The sequence below is a fragment of the Oppia nitens genome, unplaced genomic scaffold (assembly GCF_028296485.1).
Source record: "Oppia nitens isolate AA-2021 unplaced genomic scaffold, nextdenovo-longstitch-racon4-pilon3 scaffold23_pilon_pilon_pilon, whole genome shotgun sequence".
NCBI classification, from domain to species: Eukaryota; Metazoa; Arthropoda; class Arachnida; order Sarcoptiformes; family Oppiidae; genus Oppia; species Oppia nitens.
The window spans coordinates 227,716-245,804 of NW_026533203.1; the positions used below are offsets into that span (position 1 = coordinate 227,716).

General features: G+C 24.0%; 3 protein-coding genes across 3 annotated transcripts; 2 read left to right on the forward strand and 1 right to left on the reverse strand.

Moving 5' to 3' along the window:
* Positions 1-7,775: 7,775 nt before the first annotated feature.
* Positions 7,776-9,947, forward strand: LOC128953607 (scoloptoxin SSD14-like). Its single transcript, XM_054299104.1, has 5 exons — positions 7,776-7,882; positions 7,980-8,199; positions 8,264-8,382; positions 8,444-8,544; positions 8,608-9,947. Exons 1-5 carry the CDS (start codon positions 7,776-7,778, stop codon positions 9,930-9,932), a joined length of 1,872 nt encoding a protein of 623 aa, XP_054155079.1. The 3' UTR covers positions 9,933-9,947.
* Positions 9,948-10,320: 373 nt separating this feature from the next.
* On the reverse strand, positions 10,321-15,112 carry LOC128953858 (coronin-1C-like). Its single transcript, XM_054299382.1, has 7 exons — positions 14,870-15,112; positions 14,597-14,794; positions 12,282-12,710; positions 11,996-12,217; positions 11,725-11,931; positions 11,222-11,323; positions 10,321-11,154 (listed from the first exon to the last, which is right to left on the reverse strand). Exons 2-7 carry the CDS (start codon positions 14,792-14,794, stop codon positions 10,795-10,797), a joined length of 1,518 nt encoding a protein of 505 aa, XP_054155357.1. The 5' UTR covers positions 14,870-15,112; the 3' UTR covers positions 10,321-10,794.
* Positions 15,113-16,342: 1,230 nt separating this feature from the next.
* Positions 16,343-17,410, forward strand: LOC128953611 (39S ribosomal protein L12, mitochondrial-like). The gene is made up of 5 exons (XM_054299110.1): positions 16,343-16,480; positions 16,547-16,724; positions 16,785-16,862; positions 16,938-17,072; positions 17,151-17,410. Exons 1-5 carry the CDS (start codon positions 16,425-16,427, stop codon positions 17,265-17,267), a joined length of 564 nt encoding a protein of 187 aa, XP_054155085.1. The 5' UTR covers positions 16,343-16,424; the 3' UTR covers positions 17,268-17,410.
* The last annotated feature ends 679 nt before the right edge of the window (positions 17,411-18,089 follow it).

Consider the following 18,089-nt stretch of genomic DNA (forward strand, 5'->3'; position numbering starts at 1 on the left):
TAAAAGTTATTTCATTTGAAAAAAGGCAACTTTAAAGCCAACAAATGGTAAGTTAATTGACAAACTCGTGAGTGAGAGGAGAGGAATGAATTCATTTGGCATAACTTTGACTACCAGTGCTCTCTTGTATAGCTGTTGTGTGTATGCGTACACAATGTACTACACATATAATATACAGAGTATTGCAGACACTTATTATAAATTATTATATGAAGAAAAAGTGTACTCTTTGGAGATATACATTAAAACAGTACTAAAGAGTTACCGGATTCACAATATTTGCTAAATATTATTTCAAAACACAATAAATACAAAACGGGTCAACACTTATTGTTAAATTAAGTCAACACCAGTACAGAGCCTGTTATCGAAGTTATGGTCCAACACTCGTATCTCATATTATTATTATTATTATTATTATTATTATTATTATTATTATTATTATTACTCCATATAAGTTATATACTTATATACAGTATATTATATATATAATGAACAGTTAGTTAGCTTTGAGTGCTAACAACTCTAAGATTTTCAGTCTTGAAGGTACTCCAGGTTTACACCAAACTTTACAAAACCTTTTTTACTGTTCAAAAGTTGCAACACTAATGTCACTAATGTCTCGCATCATTGGTTTTGCAGATTTTTTCAAGTTTTTATATATGATTTATGGAAACAAAACTAAAGCAGATAGTAATGCACACCAAGATTTGTGATATAAAAAATTTGAATTAAATAAACTATATTTTTTAAAAATACAGTTAAAATATTTTAGAGACAGTAACAGTAACACAGGTTAGCATTCAATAGTCAAATGATTTAGTTGTGAGTAATGTTTGCCAAATGGTGTCAAATATATGTCAGTGAAAGTGGCACTACCTCTGAGTTGAGGCCTTTTCACTTTAATTGCTTTAATTTGTTGCCTTTTTAATAGCCAGAAGCTGTTCACTCAAATGTAATTTTCATGTCTTATCTTAAACACTTTGATCACTTAATTGCGATCCAAATGCATTTAAAACATATTATATACCGGTATATATTTATATACAGTATATATATATATTGTTTATATTTTTGTTTTTGTTTTTAATTTTATAATATAAACTAAACTAAATTCTATACGTATTTTATTAAAAATCAAATAACTTGTTACAAATAATTTGCTAACATTGTTATATAACTTTATTTGTTTCATTAATCAAACAATAGTATGAAATATTATAGTAAACACATTTGTGTAATATTTAATAAATATTTTATTGTTAAATGAAAATAATAGATATTTAGGAAGTTGTAAATACAGTAATGCTTACATTTATTATATTTAGCGTTTTTGGAGACCTATAACCTTAAAACGGGTCAATTGATGATTGAAAGTTTTAATGTATAAAAACCATCAGTTATTGTTAATATATAACTTGATGTCGTGTTTTCAGTCTATTTGCTTTAATTGATTGCAACTAATAATAATATTTGCATATCATATAACATTAACATACAGTAATATTATATGATTTTCATTAACAATCGATAAAATGTAGACTTCATTCAATGACAACCGTATGTCACTTCTCAGGTAATGTTTTATTATTTCAGTAAATTTTATATATAATAATACATTCATTTAAGGCACCGATTTTAGACGACTCCCTGTGAAACTGTAGCTCTGGATGTCAAGGCTAGCCTTCCATTAGTTTATATCATCCAATGTTTCATTTTTATAGCATTTTCAATGATTAAAACATTTTAGACGAAATTCACTAAATTTTTAATTCAATATTACGATAGTCGGTGTAAAACTGCAATTATAACAAACATTTTACCACAAAATTGCTAAAACTAATAATTGGACTCAAAATTAAGTAAAAACTGCAAAATATCGCATTAAGATATACACAATTTATTTGCTTTGTTAGCAATGTCATTTTTGGGTATTTTTATTTAATACAATTATTGTATAATTATTAACATTATGTGCTAACAATAAACTGTATAAACATGTTTAAATACTTTTAATTTTATGGCACATAAAACTAAAAATAAACTAAAGTTAGACAACTAAAAATAAAGTAAAGATTATTTAAAGGTTATTATATATTTAATTATCTTTTTTAAGATAATATAATTTTAAATTTTATAAATTTATTTGATAAATATGTATAATAGATGATATACAAATCTGATACAAATTTCGATATAACCATAAATACTATTATATATTAATTATTAACTTAAAAACAACGAATAATGTTATCAATATTTTGTTTGAAAACTTTTTACCTTAAATACAGTACAGAGTTTCTATAATGTATTTCTATTATATTTTAATTATAGTAAATCTTAGTATACTATAATATATACTGTACAGTAAATTGAATACAGTATAATGCATTACAAATCTAATTTAACTTTCAATGATAAATCTAAAATGTTATAATAAATTTTATTTTATATCCTTTAACACGAACGTAATAATATTAAATATGTACGATATATGCAGTATATACTGTATTGTATTTATTACATGATAGTACTATGTATTATGTTTTTCAAAAATTTTATGAAATTATTTCAATAAAACAATACTATTAATGTTTGAAATGAAACTGTATTAGCACTATGTTTATGGCCATTAATTTCCATAATATTATCACAATAATGTTGAGTATAATATAATTTATTATTAATTAAATTAACTTTTATGAGTCATTAGTTATTTTTATATTTACCTTTTTTGAGTAAATTGGTTAATATTTATGAAAATAGTAGTTAGAGTATGATTGGCAAAATAAAGTATATATATATATATATATATATATATATATATATATATATATATATATATATATTATTTCAATGATTTCTGATATTAAGATATAAGAAATAACATTTTATTTAGACTCATAAAAATATTTTAGACATTAAATAAATGATAAAAAATTATACTTTTATGGTAGTCTTCTTTCAACTTTTGAGTTTTAGATAAAAAGTTTTTGACATAAAATATTCAATTATTTACCACATAATCTCATTACCACTGCACTTGTCTATAGCCTTGTCCTAAACTAAATTTTTCATCGATTTATATGATAAGCAAACACACAGATGAATACATTTTTATACAATAATAATAATATAAAAATTTAAGTTTCACTTAAAATCATAATATTTAAATGTTTTTAATTCAAAATAATACACAACATGTCAAGGATTTACTAATTATTAAGAAATCACTTTTTTAAAGTTATTTTCATAATAACAACATTCGTTATAATAATTTAAATGTTTATAATTACACAAATCATTTTGTTGTCATTTTTAAAGGAAAAGGATTTCTAAAATTGTTATATATTTTTAATTTTATAACTTTAAAAATTTTACTGTTAAATATGTCATTGACTTTCACAACAAGTTAACCCAATCAGCAATAAAAACAATAAGACTATAATTTTAGTGTCAAAATATAATATTATTAAATTGTCGTTTTATGTATCAATATAGTGTATATATAAATATATTTGCTATATTATTAACAAAGTTTATCATTATAAATTACATTGAAATAATTATTGTATAATAATAGTATAATTTTTATAAATTATTTTATAATAAAACAAGTCGATATTTTTAGTATATGTCTAAATCTAATTATTATTTAGTATAATTCACAATTATTTATAGTAAACTGATTATCAACGTTTCTGAAATTTTTGTTTTATTATTTAAAAATAGCTCATTTTTATATAATAGTTGAATAATTTATTTATTTTTAAATTTGTTTTTTTTATCTTGGTCTATATGATGTTTATACTATAAATTAAGTTAGAGTTATTAGAAATTTTTGCAAATGGACTTGAAGTATATGTAAATAAATAAATAAATAATATACAAATTACTATATTATTATTTATCAAATTTTGCAAATTATATTTAAATTTGTATTAAATTAATTTTTATGAAAATAATTTTTTAAATGTATTTCTTGTTGAACTCGTTCTTAAAACAGTTCCGTATAGTCAATGAAATCACGTAATTATTATTATTAAACAAAATAACAAATAGTTTTTATAGGAAGAGTTGTTTCAATTAATTTATTGTACCGGAAAAACCTTGAATACGATTTTTTACAATCAATTTTCACACAATCATAGCTAATACTATTTGATCACTTTATTTGCTGATATTGTTTATATGTTGTAACTTAAAAGTCACTAATGCTATTAATAATTAATGTTTGGTTAATCAAATTATCTTACAATATATAAGCTGTTAATGTTTTTTATAATTAGTATGTGGTTTACATAATTAATCTGATAAAATATAAAACAGTATATAATTTATATATATATACGGTTTTTTTCTAAGCAAACTCATAAATATGTTAAAATATAAATTATATTAGATTTTTATTATTTTCATTTATATTAAATACTGTATTCAAAATTATAAAAAGTGTGGATAACTTGACGCACGTTCCGGAGGCGTTCCGCCAAAAAATAATTGAAATTATAAATTACATACATTTAACTTATTAATACAAATATATTATTTAAATTCATTGAGTTTTATAACATGAGTAATGTTATGCAAAAGAGAAATTTTTCTTTTAAAAATATATATTCAATATATAAATAATCTAAAAAATTAAATTATTATCTAAGAATCCGATTATTATTTATGGTAACCTATTAATTATAAATCCAATACATATAAAATAGTCAATACCTGTATAATACAAAATACATTATTCAATAATTGTGTTCATATAATACTGTAGTCCAACTTTATTTTACCTTCAAATGTATAATTAATTTTAAACATCTTAATTCAATTCATAAATTAACGTAAATTTAATTAATTAGCTACAAATTAATTTTCATTATTATTATAATTTTAGAATTTTATATTGAGATTGATAAAAATGTTATTTAAAAATATATTGTATGTAATATTACCGTATTTAAAATATACAATATTTATAATATAAATAATCAAATTTTTATGTAATAGAGTTTAGTGCAAAGCTTTTATATAAATTATAAATAATTTTAATAAAGTCAATAATGTAATTATTAATTATAATTCACAGTATATTTTTTGTTAATAGGTCATATTGTATATAATACTGTATATACTTTATATTAAGTTATATAAATATATGTATATATTTTATTTTCATACATTCAGTACATATATAAACAAATTCAAGTAAAGTTTATTTATAATAAAATTAAAATTATTTAGTTCTCTATAAATTTTTGTAAAAGTAATTTCTAAAAAATTTCTTTTGGGAAATTACTATTTTCCAAACATAAAAAATGAGTTTACATAAAAATAAAGTGGGTTTTTAATATTTAATATCTAATATATGGTTATAAAACAAGCAATATTTATAATTTAATTTGAATAAATTCTGTTTCAATTTGTATGAATTAATTTTTAATAAAAACTAATAAAACTCTATAAATAGTAAGTCAATTATAAATACTCATTCATTAAATATACTGTATCTATAGACTCATTCAATTTACTACTGTATTTACTTTATATGACATTAAAATTTATTATTCATTTTACTATTCATTTAAGATATTGTTGTAAATATAAAAATTTATTATTTAATATATCTCTCATATTAGAGACAGAGAAAATTAATAAAATATAAATATTTATCTTTAATTAATTTTTTTAAAGTACATCAAAATATTATAATATTTTATATTTTCTGTTAAATGTTCGGTTATTTGGGGGTCATATACAGTATATAAAATATATTAATATATTATATGTGAATGGCATTGATAACCCCTTTTCTTAACCCCTTTCTTATATTACTTATTAAAATAAGATAATAAAATTTTAAATAAAAATAAATTAATGATATTTGACAAATATTACTGCTTTTATTTGTAATCAAATTTTGAAATATACATTAATATTAAAAATTAGTATATTGTATAAGTTGTATAAGTGTAAAAAATTATAAAAATGTATACAAAAAAATATATTGGTTTATTTTAAAATGTTAAGTATATTTTGTTATTTAGATATCAGTTAATACCGTATAAATGATAAGTATAGATAAATTTGTTTTATTAAAATGCAATGGCCTTTAATAAAAAAAAATAATTTATGCTATTTTTAATATATATAAAAATCATTAAATTTTCAAATAAATGATTAATTAAAGTAAAAATTGATGAAATATGTGTCTCAAGGATGCAATTCATATGTTTGACAGTGAATGTGAACACAGATCACAAATGTAATGCATTTTAACAATAATCTTAAACTTAATTCAAATCAAACTAAATAATTAATATATTGACAAAACATTGAGTTTTAATACAAAATAATTAATATTTTGTTTGATAAATATGTATTCTATGTGTCATAAACCGTATACATGTATAAACATTAATATATATATATATATATTATAAGTTATAAAGATATCTAATTAATTATTAATAAATGTTAAGATCAAAATTTATATTAATAAAAGTACAGTATAAATAATTAAATTTAGTAATTAAAATTCAGCATTACGAATTTTTATTTAAAAAATATATACAAAACATAAGCTAATATCTAAATAGTTGTAAATTATAATAACCAATCTATAAAAATAATTGAATCATTGTAAGTCTTATATAAAAAAATAGTATTAGTATAGTACTACAAATAGTATATTTACAGTACAGGTGAATATATAATAAATTTATATTATAATAAAACTTATTGCAAATCATTGAATGAAATATCAGACATTTTATTATCACACACATTGTACTGGTATATTGATTTGAATTGATATTAAATTGATTACATACAGTAAATATAAATATTATGATTATAAGTATTATCTCATATTTTTTTTAAATGTGCACTTAAAATGTCAAAATGACAAAAATTTATAAAAGAGTATCAACTGGAGAAAGTCAAATTGTTTTGTATGTATAATTTAATTTTAAATATCATAATTTAAATTTTAAATTATGTAATTTTAATATATCAACAAATAAAATAAATTAAAACAAATTAAATAAAATTTATCTAATAAAATGTATGTTTCTATCCGTACTAAAATCATGAGTTAATATTAACAATTAAATTTCGCAGCTATAAATGTCACAAAGTTTTCTATAAATATTTTATTTTAATTTTGGCTAAAGATATTTATTCAACTATTGATAATTAATAAAAACAATAAATTTGTAATATTTATTTAACTATTTATAGTAATTAGTTTAACAATAAAAATTTACAATAATAAAATTTAAGTGATAAATACAGTATATATAAAAAAAAATTGTCATATAATTATATTTTAACTTTAAAAATCCATTAAAATTATTTGTTATTTAATAAAATAAAAATCTTAGCTATATTTGTATTTATTTAAAAATAGTTTAAGTTAAATTCAATTTGTACTAAAATATTAGAATAAATTGTCATTAAATAAATAGAAAAATAATCACTTAAGTGTTTTAAGATATCAAAATTTATACTATAGTATTAATACTTATCAATTAAGTTAGTTATACAGTATTTATAATATAAGTTTATACTTATATCATAACAATGCTATGAATCAATTAAATAGATAATTGTTTTTGAAATATCTTTTGATTGATAAAAATTAAATAAATCGTCAAAAATGGGTGTCATTTGCAATTGTGTTTTCGTAAAATTTATGTATTGTTTTTGTTAAGTGAAAAATACAGTATTTATTATTTATATAAAAAATATTTTATATAATAATTACTTGAAAAATGAGTGAAAAATCTAAACTTATTAGAGACGAAACGTTGGACAATACGTCCAGTAAAAGATACGGTAGTGTTAGCTATAAATATACTTTAATAGATTCGGTTCCCAAGTCAGTGATTATATGTCAAATTATATGCTAATTATTTAATGAAATTAATAAAATAAAAATATAATTATCTATAAAAATATATATATTTTATTTGCAGAACTCATTTCACGAAAAAACAATGTATTTTAGTGACCATTTCATTAATTGTGATCATAATTGCATTTTCGGTAACTTTAATCCTGGGTTTGCCTAAACTTCGCCAAAAGCGCAGTCAATACTTAAAAGGAGAGTTCATTGTCTCGGATGCTCAAGAAGTTAGGTTTAGTTCGTCGGCAGTCGTTGTGGATGGAGAGCCGTGCGCTGGCATTGCAAGAGATGTATTTAATAATCATTTTTATTTATTAAGTTTTAATAATATAATATAATTTTCAACAAAAAAAGATATTATCGCGAAATGGTTCGGCAGTGGACGCGGCCATCGCTTTGCTATTTTGTGATGAAATAGCAAATCCTCAGAGTTCTGGTATTGGCGGAGGATTTCTTATGATTGTTTACAACAGGTATTATTATTTTGATTTATGTCTTAAAAATGTCTTATTTTTATAATTATCAATAAAATAGAGCTAACAATACAAGCGAAGTGATTGATGCTCGAGAAACTGCTCCTAAAAATGTAGATTTTATTAATTTGTTAAAAAATGATTCATCACTTCTTCAATCGGGTATTAGTTAAATAAATATTATTAAATATTATTTATAAATAAAATATGTTTTTTTTTATAAAGACGGGCCGTCGATAGCAATTCCCGGACAATTAAGAGGAATGATTTTGGCTCATCAAAGATATGGCAAACTAAGCTGGAGTTCATTGATTGAGCCATCGATAGCAATGGCAAGAAATGGCATTAATGTCACCAAACATTTAGAAGAGATTTTAATACAATTTAAAGATGACATCGAAATGAATGATAATCTAAAAGAAATATTTAAAAATAACGAAACCAATAGTCTATACAAATCTGGGGAAATACTCAAAAGAGAGAAATTAGCCGAAACTCTGGAAGTGATTGCTAAAAATCCTGAAGATTTTTATAATGGATCAATTGCTAGTAAACTGGTAGAAGATATTAAAGCTCTTAACGGTTTCATAACACTTGAAGATATGAAATCATATACAGTAAAAGTCCGTCAACCAATAAAAGTGTCACTTCGTGGCGGAGACTATACACTTCTAACTGTTCCGCCTCCGGGTAGTGGATCAGTCGTTGCACTCATACTCAACATACTCAATGAGTTTAACCACACATGTGATCAACAATTGGATGTCAACAATAGGACATTAGTATTTCATAGATTTATTGAGGCTTTAAAGTTTGCATTTGGACAGAGATTACTTTTAGGAGATCCAGATTTCGTTAACAATACTGAGATATTAAAAAATATGACATCATTTTCATACGCGAAATCAATAAAAGAAAATATTCAAGAAACGGCTCAACAAACATCTTATTATGGGTTGACTGAACAAGTAATCAATGACAATGACGAAGGAATGGGTCATATATCTGTCATTGGGACCAATGGAGACACCGTTTCAGTTACTTCTAGTATTAATTCAGTATTTGGTTCAAAAAGCATATCAAAATCGACGGGAATTGTTCTCAACAATGAAATGAAAGATTTTGCTGTCGAAGTAAATGGTGAGCCATCAGTGACATCAGCTAATGCTATACAAGGAGGTAAGCGTCCGCTGACCTCAATGTCCCCCACAATCATCGTTGACAGCAATGGAAACACCAAATTCGCAATCGGAAGCATTGGTGGCACAAGAATTGTGTCGTCAATCTCTCAAGTATTATATCAAATCCTATGGGGATGTCATACACTTAAAGAAGCCACTGATATGTCACGTCTTTACTATGATATCACTACCAATACTGTCTTATATGAGTCTAATTTTCCCAAAGTATATATCGATGGACTCTACCATTTCGGCCATTATTTAGAGACCGAACAATTAGTTTCATCGGTTTATACTATTTTAAACACAAACTCTAGTTTTGTTACTTTCATTGATCACAGAAAAGGTGGCTCTAGTGATGGCTTTTGATTTCATTATTGATTACAGATTAACAAATAAGTCAAATAATTTGATAAATTTTTCATTTATTCAAACTTTAAATTTAATTGTATTTTTATCTCATTTTTAGATTATAAAATGTATATTCATTGTAAGCTTTGAATTAAATAAATTTAGTTTTAAAATTTGTACAATTTTTTAATTATTACTGTATATTAATGTTGTGATGGTTTCAATATATGAACATTTAAAAAATTTGTGGCAATTTACTAAAATGTTAAAATGTATCTAAATTATTTGCAACTGTTATTATATTGATTGGCACAAAATAAACATTAAATTTAAATAATTTACATGTTCAATTTATTATTTTTTTATAAATCAATTTAAATCTAAAATACATTATAAATATGTGCTCATAAAGTGAGTAATTTCAATAATTACTCTTATATATTCATAAATATATATATAATTAAACAAATAAAATAAAATAATTAAAACAATATTTGTTCAAATTGTAACAAAAGAGCATTTAAAGTTTTAAAATCAAAAATAAAATTATTTAAGCATTGGCTTTGTTTTTGCATAGAAGCCAATTGTATGCCATTAGTAAACATCACTTTTTTTGTATTGAATGGCATCAATGGCTTTTATAATTGAGCAAAATAGCCATCCTTTTCAACAATTAGTTCACAAGTAGTGTATTAATTAGTATTTATGATATCAATATTTGGTATGCAATTTATAAATTAATGCTTATATGTATAAATAAATATATTGTATATACTTATAATACAGTAAATTACAATATACTGTACATTTGTATATACTGTTAATGTAATGCACAAAATATTTAATTAATTGAGGCATTGATTACTTTGAAACACAAATATTAGACTTCATCGGCGAGATGTGAATCGCCGTTATTTTGTTGTGAGTTATGATTATTATGTGAATCAGTTTGACTCTCTTCAACCTTCTTCTCTAAATCTCTGATCCTTACCTCGTGTTTCAATATAATTGCTTTTAATTTATTCAATTCTGAAACCAATTCTTCGACTCTTTGATTTGAAACACCGGATGAACCTCCAGAAGGTTTTGGAGAACTGGGAGGCGATGGAGTTGATTCTTTGGAACCACCTGATGAAGACAATTGCTTTTTGGCGGGCAATTTGTCTAACAAATTAGGCTTCTTTTTGGCCAACTTTAGGTCTTTATTCTTCGTCGGCTGATAGCCTTCTTTAAGTGATACCTATAATTTAAAATCAAATCATCATTAAATCTAATTCATTAATTCAATCGATATATTTCTATAATACCAAAACAGGTTCTTTGTCTTCACCATTGATCCATTCCTCAGCTGTAAGCGCAGGTATATCACTCAATGTATCGGGATATAAGTCATCTTGAAATAATTCGGACTATAATAACATTTAAATTATTAATTATATAAAATTAAATTTATACAGATATTATAATATTTATATCTCACTTATAGTTTTTTCAATAAAAATAATAATAATCTATCTTAAATATAATAGTAATAAAAATCTATTTTTCAAAAATAGATATATAAAGCAATGCAAACCAAAATAAATTTATATGAATTAAAATTATTATATATTATGTCTTAATTATAGTTATTTATATCTTCCATTATAGGCATTTAAAACGTCATAATTAAGAAATAGCAAAATATAAATATATAAATATTAAAACTTGTAATAACTAAAGCTTAAGTGTTATATAAATAGTTGGCATATAATCAGCAAAAGTTTTTGCCATTGAATAACACCATATCGTAGGAGTTAAGGATACATACCTTTCGAGGAACAGTAAATGGAATTACTTCACAAAAACCTCGGGTATGAAGTTTATAGAGTCGTGCGATTTCACAGTTAAGGATATCACACCCTCTCTTAGGCATAAAACCTATACCTCGTTGGGGTTCACTGGACTGGTATGTGCTTATATAGTGGACAAACGGCGGTTCATCAGTTATTTCAAAGTAACGAATATTACTGTCACCCTTTAAATGTTAAATTATTATCAAATTTTATGTTTCTTTCATATATTAATCACTTGATTAATACCTTTGCACAGAGATAGACAAGATTGACGTCGGGATCATAATAAGGAAAGAGTACACCATTACTAGTGTCCAATACATCCAAAACAATGGGTTCGCTTAAAGCAGATTCACTTCTTAAAGAATATTGTCTTTCACTCATTCGTGAAAAACCAGTCGTAAAAATTAAATTATTTCTTAAATAAATAGCCCGTTGAGGCTTTGCTCCTTCATGTCCATCGCCTTCCTATACATATATAAGATATGATATTAGCTTTATTTCACTTACGATAATATCTATCATTTAATACCGATTCTAAATCCCCAGTTCTTGGGTCGTAAACCCGTATTTTCTTATCCTTAGATGTGGTCACGAGATGACTTCCATCCCAACTCCAAGAGGCATGAAATACTAAATCTGGTGACTCTATCATCACAAGCATTTCAGAGGTGCCGACATTCCAAATGATTACTTTATTATCAGAACCGACACTTAACAACACATTATTAGCTGTTGGATGCCATGAAAGACATCCAACTCTTCTTTGGTGTCCATGAAGTTCAACCACAGGTTCTGTAAGAGTTCGCGTTAAGCCATAGTCTGGTATTTGCCAACATTTGACTGTTGCATCCTCTGAGGCGCTGGCAATGACATTATCGTTGAAAGGACACCACGCGATGTCCAGAACAGGTCCCTTATGGCCCGCAACTAACGGATGATTAGGATCTATACGACCAGTCTATATACAGTTATATTATTATTGACTTTCTCATTATAAGACATTAAATTGATTAATCATTCATTATATTTGGAGTAAGAATATAAGTCAACAAAAATAGTATACAATTTTTTAACAAAAAAAAATTATTAAATTGCAAATAATTATCAGTAGAAATAAATCCTATAATAATAATAATGTAAATAATAACGACAAACATGTATTCATATTCTGTATATATAAATCATTATAAATAGTGTATAAATATATATCAGGCAATAGAGAGGTCGAGCATAACGTTTAACCTTATTTTAATCTATTGTTTGAATGTACATCACATTTGAGTTCATTTAAATGTTGGATAATTGAATTGAAATTTTAATGCATTTTAATAGTTAACTTGTTGTGTAAAATAGGGTTAAAGGCATAAACATATGTAATGTTATGTAAAAACATGATTTGAGCTTAATTTTTACTCAACAGTTATCATTATAATAATATTATATTATTATTTAAAGTATAGCTAAAATTCATAGATTTTTTTAGATTAAACAACACATCAATTACATTGTAATCAAATTATCTCATTGTTAACAAAGGAAAGTTCAATTAATTTTTAAAACATCAAAACAATGCATTTTAATCTTATTATTATTTTTATATATCAGATCATAAAATCAAATAAACTTTAGTAAATGTTGCTAACAAATGCATTGTATAGTATATCAAATATAAAAAATAAACATTAAATTAATATATAGTTATATATTATAAATTTTCAAGTTTCTATAGTTTTTTATGAAGCATATCATAAATCTATTGCTACTATAACTTAAAATAAATGTAAAAACAAGTAATAAATAGAAATAAAAAATAAGATATCAAAGTAATGGAAGAAAATTAAAATCTCGCCAAAAGTCAGATGAGTTATAATATATAAATTAGGCCGAAATGCAATCAAACCGGTGACAGACACTTACAAAAACATTGATTTTTATATACAATATTTATATAATACACTGATATTACTATAATTCAATGCAAGTCTTTTGTAAAATTGTGTCAAAACTGCCGGTGATCTCAATGTGTAATATAAGTGTCAATAACTTTGACATTCAATACCTTTAGGAATCGGGTTTTCAAATAAAATTATTACTCGTTATCTAATAGTGTATTACATATCAGTGTTAAGTATTACTGTTTTATTATTATTATTATTAAATATAATCCTTAACACATCAAGTAGTTGTTGAGTTGCTAATACTAAAAACATTTTGAATCCAAAAAAATTTTGCATTGAAAATATGAGATACTAAAAAAATTGTTAAATGATTTATAGTTATTAGGGAAGGATATGTGACGGATATACAGTATAATATATTAGTCATTTTTATACATATATACCAATATATGTATTAATTAACTACAAAATTATTTTAATACATATTATACAACAACAAAAAGTTAAATACACACATATATAGAGTTGTCTATTTTCAAAGTGAAAAACAACAAAAATAATATATTTGTTGTTATACTATAATTAGTAGCAATACTTTCAAAAAATTATATTCATATGTTTATAATACTGTAATGTTGTGTTATCACTGAAAAAAAGAAAACATTTAATAACTTTATTTTTAATAAATTCATAACTATTTAACAAGTATTAGCTCATAACTAAAAATATTTATATTATAAGAGACAGAGTTTATAAATATCATAATATGTTTAATACATTTATTTTTAAAGACACATTCAATGTGTCAAATAAATGAACAATTTATGATAAAATATGTTAGACATAGCAACTGATTATTCAAATAAATACCATAAGATATATATCAAATCAAATATAATGGATACTAAACAATGGATTAAATTGTAACAAATGTCTAAACGCTTGCCTTATTGAGTGGGAGTACGAGGAAAGCTCCGCCACCGGCGGCCTCAATGATTATGGCCACAAACTTGGGATTAACGGCACAGAAGTTGCTGTCCCACGAGTTCTTGGAAATACGGATATTGTCGTAACAGTTCTCCTTCTTCAACGCCTTTCCAAACACGTGCCGAAACTTACTCGTCCTGACTATACCTTTGGACATCTGAATCAAACAAAAACATTGTTAATCAATAACTATATTAACCATCACATCCATCACATCCACTACAACACTCACCTTTTAAATCAATTGATTGTACTGTCAATTACCACACGAGTTGTCAACAGATTTGTTCACAATTGCTAACACTTGATGTAGCAATTGATCCAATGATTTGATTGTTTGATTCAATCAAATACTATGAATCACAAGCAATGAGTACATCAATGGTTGTGTCAATTGTCAAACACTACGCATGCGTTTCACATATAGCTTACAATTGACTCCTTGTATGGCTCTGTTGAACACAATTGCCATACAATTGCTATACAAACATAACGAACATTGACTACACTTTAACCCAATCGCCGCCCATTTGTCGCCCATTAATGCACTGAACAAACTGTAGTTAAGGCGGGATATAATACAGTAGTTTATATACACTAAACAATACTATCATTACTAATGTATTGATTAATAATTATTTTAAGTATTTGTTATATAAAAGTCAAATACTTAATTATTTTTTAATATTAGAAAATAATTAAATTAATTTTGATTAGATTGGATGATAAAATAATATTTCATTTTTTGTTTTGTTTAAATCAGGCGTTTATCACTTTAAATATGTTTTAATTAAGAAAAACTTCTCAATAGTTGTATAATAATCATCAAAAAAACCAAATACCTGTAGTTATTAAAATAGTTATTTATTTTTATATTATTTTCAAATGATATGATTTACTTTTTTCCGCATATTTACAGTAATGATGTACACAAATGTGCTAATTATTTCTATTGTTAACAAAAATTAATATGAATTTTAGTTTCATATAATTTTTTTAAAACTAATATTTTGTATTTTTACATATTAGTGCAATATTTTACAGTTTAATGCTTATATTTTTCAAAATCATTGAAATAGTTATTTATTTAAGTTATTATACTGTAGTTGTAAGCCATCAAATAGTTTTAAATAAAATTTCGGGAATAGTGTCCATTGGTTTAGTTCGGTCGACAAACTAAGTCTCATTTATAACCGTTAAACCGATAAAATAGTTTTTTTAGTTGGAAATCAAGACACTGATCATTAGTATTCATATGCAAACCAATCCATTCAAACTGTCAATCAATAGTTTTAATAGTTTAGCAATTAATAACATTTTAGTGAAATATTTATGCAAAATGACCATGATAAGATATTTACATTATTGGATCAATTGACCTAATATTAGTATTGATTGGCGCCCATCACCTTTGACCCTATAATACATATACAGTAGTACTGCCTTTAATAACTAGAGGTAAAATCGGTTCGGTTAATGAATTAAACAATATATTGTACTGTATTTTATAAGATCCTCAATATTGTCGGTTAAATAAGTTTATGTTATTATTATTTTTATAAAACTATTAAATAGACATAATTTACAAAAAGAAAAGAAAATAATTTTCAATAATTTGATGATTTGACTAAAAAACTAATGGTTTGGTTTGAATAATGAAAAAGTTGACAATTTTTCATAATATCTAAAGTGTTTAAACAGACAGTAGAGACACCTTTAGAGACAAAGAGTGTTGAATTGGTTCACATGTTGTCGACTAATAACAAACATAACAAACCAAACCAAACATGACTTCTTTAATCAAAGTTTGTCACCACTTCTTCAGCAAACCATTGCATAACAGGTCTAACCATAAAATACAATACAATCTATTAATTGTCATTAATATGTCTTGTTTTTTGTTTATCAGATGGACTTATGTTATGAGACGAAGTATGACATCGACTTCGGTGGTGAACGAGCCGGTCATCCGACCACCCGCTGCCTCTATTGATGACAAACAATATCCACAAAAGATTGTTAAAATTGTTGATGAAATCTCAAGTTTAACACTTCTGGAAGTGTCAGAACTGAATCAATTACTTAAGGTATTTGTTAGTATGTAATGTATGATAAAAGATGGTTAAAAGTGACCACTTTTGTTAAAGAAAACACTGAACATATCGGACACACCTATGATGTCTTTCGGAGCTCTTCCTATGGGTGCACCCGTTGCCGCTCAAGAGGTAAATTTGATTTCATATTTAACTGATATCTTGAAAGTGATATTACATTAAATGTTATATATTTTTGATTTATAGGAAGAGGAAGAAGAAATGGCCGGTAAAGCAGTTCAGACATCATTCACATTAAAACTTAACAAATTTGATGACTCAAAGAAAGTGGCGCTCATTAAGGAGATTAAGACTTTAATTGAGGGCATGAATTTGGTTCAGGTATTAAAGACAATTTAAATCAATTCAATTGATAATACAATCAATTCATTGCATTATTATATTTAAAATAAATATTAGGCGAAGAAGTTTGTTGAATCGGTTCCACAAATAATTAAATCTAATTTGGCTAAAGACGAGGCCGACAAACTAAAGACCGCACTCGAAGCCGTCGGTGGACAGTGTGTTATAGAGTAGTAATAGTTTTCATCAATTGATTTATTTCAGTCATCTATTGTATAGTGGACTTTGTAATGAAGCATTCATTTAAATTTAGTTAACAATTTTGTAGTCAAATTATGTCAATTATATCATTATTATAATAAAATAATGTTAATCTATTTGTCTATATATTTGAATTAATTATTTTTTATATTTTAAAAAACAATAGAAGCATTACTTTTCATATACTATAGTTACTTATATATAATTACCAGTAATTTTTGTTAATTAATTTTTAAAATTATAAAATAATATTTTTAATCGATATAACAATGTTTGCCTCTAAGTTTGTAAAACAGATTTTTCTGATATGAATAAAAAATATTTTAAAAGTGATGCTCACATTAGCTATACTTCGACCGGAAAGCAAAGTATGTAAAGCCTGAGGCTATTGAAAAGCAAACTTGAAATTCATGTGAAAAAAATTAATTTAGTGCTCAAAACAATAGAGTGAAGACATTTAACTTCAAAATATATGCTTATATTCACTAAAAATATTAAGTATTGATACTTTCTATTTGATTACAAATTAGTTATTAAATATATATATAAATTATATATACATTAGTGAAATATGAATAAGCATTTTTGCTTTGGGTAAGTCTGATTTTTAATGTTATTTTTTTTAAATTGAAAATATTTGACGAGTTATGACTTTTTAGTCATAATATACAGTATAACTTACTTTTTTAAACTATAATATGATTATTGAATTTGATAACAATAATTGTAAAAATCTAATACAATAACTTATAGACCGTTACTTTTTTAAACTAATTTGATAAACAAGTAATCGTG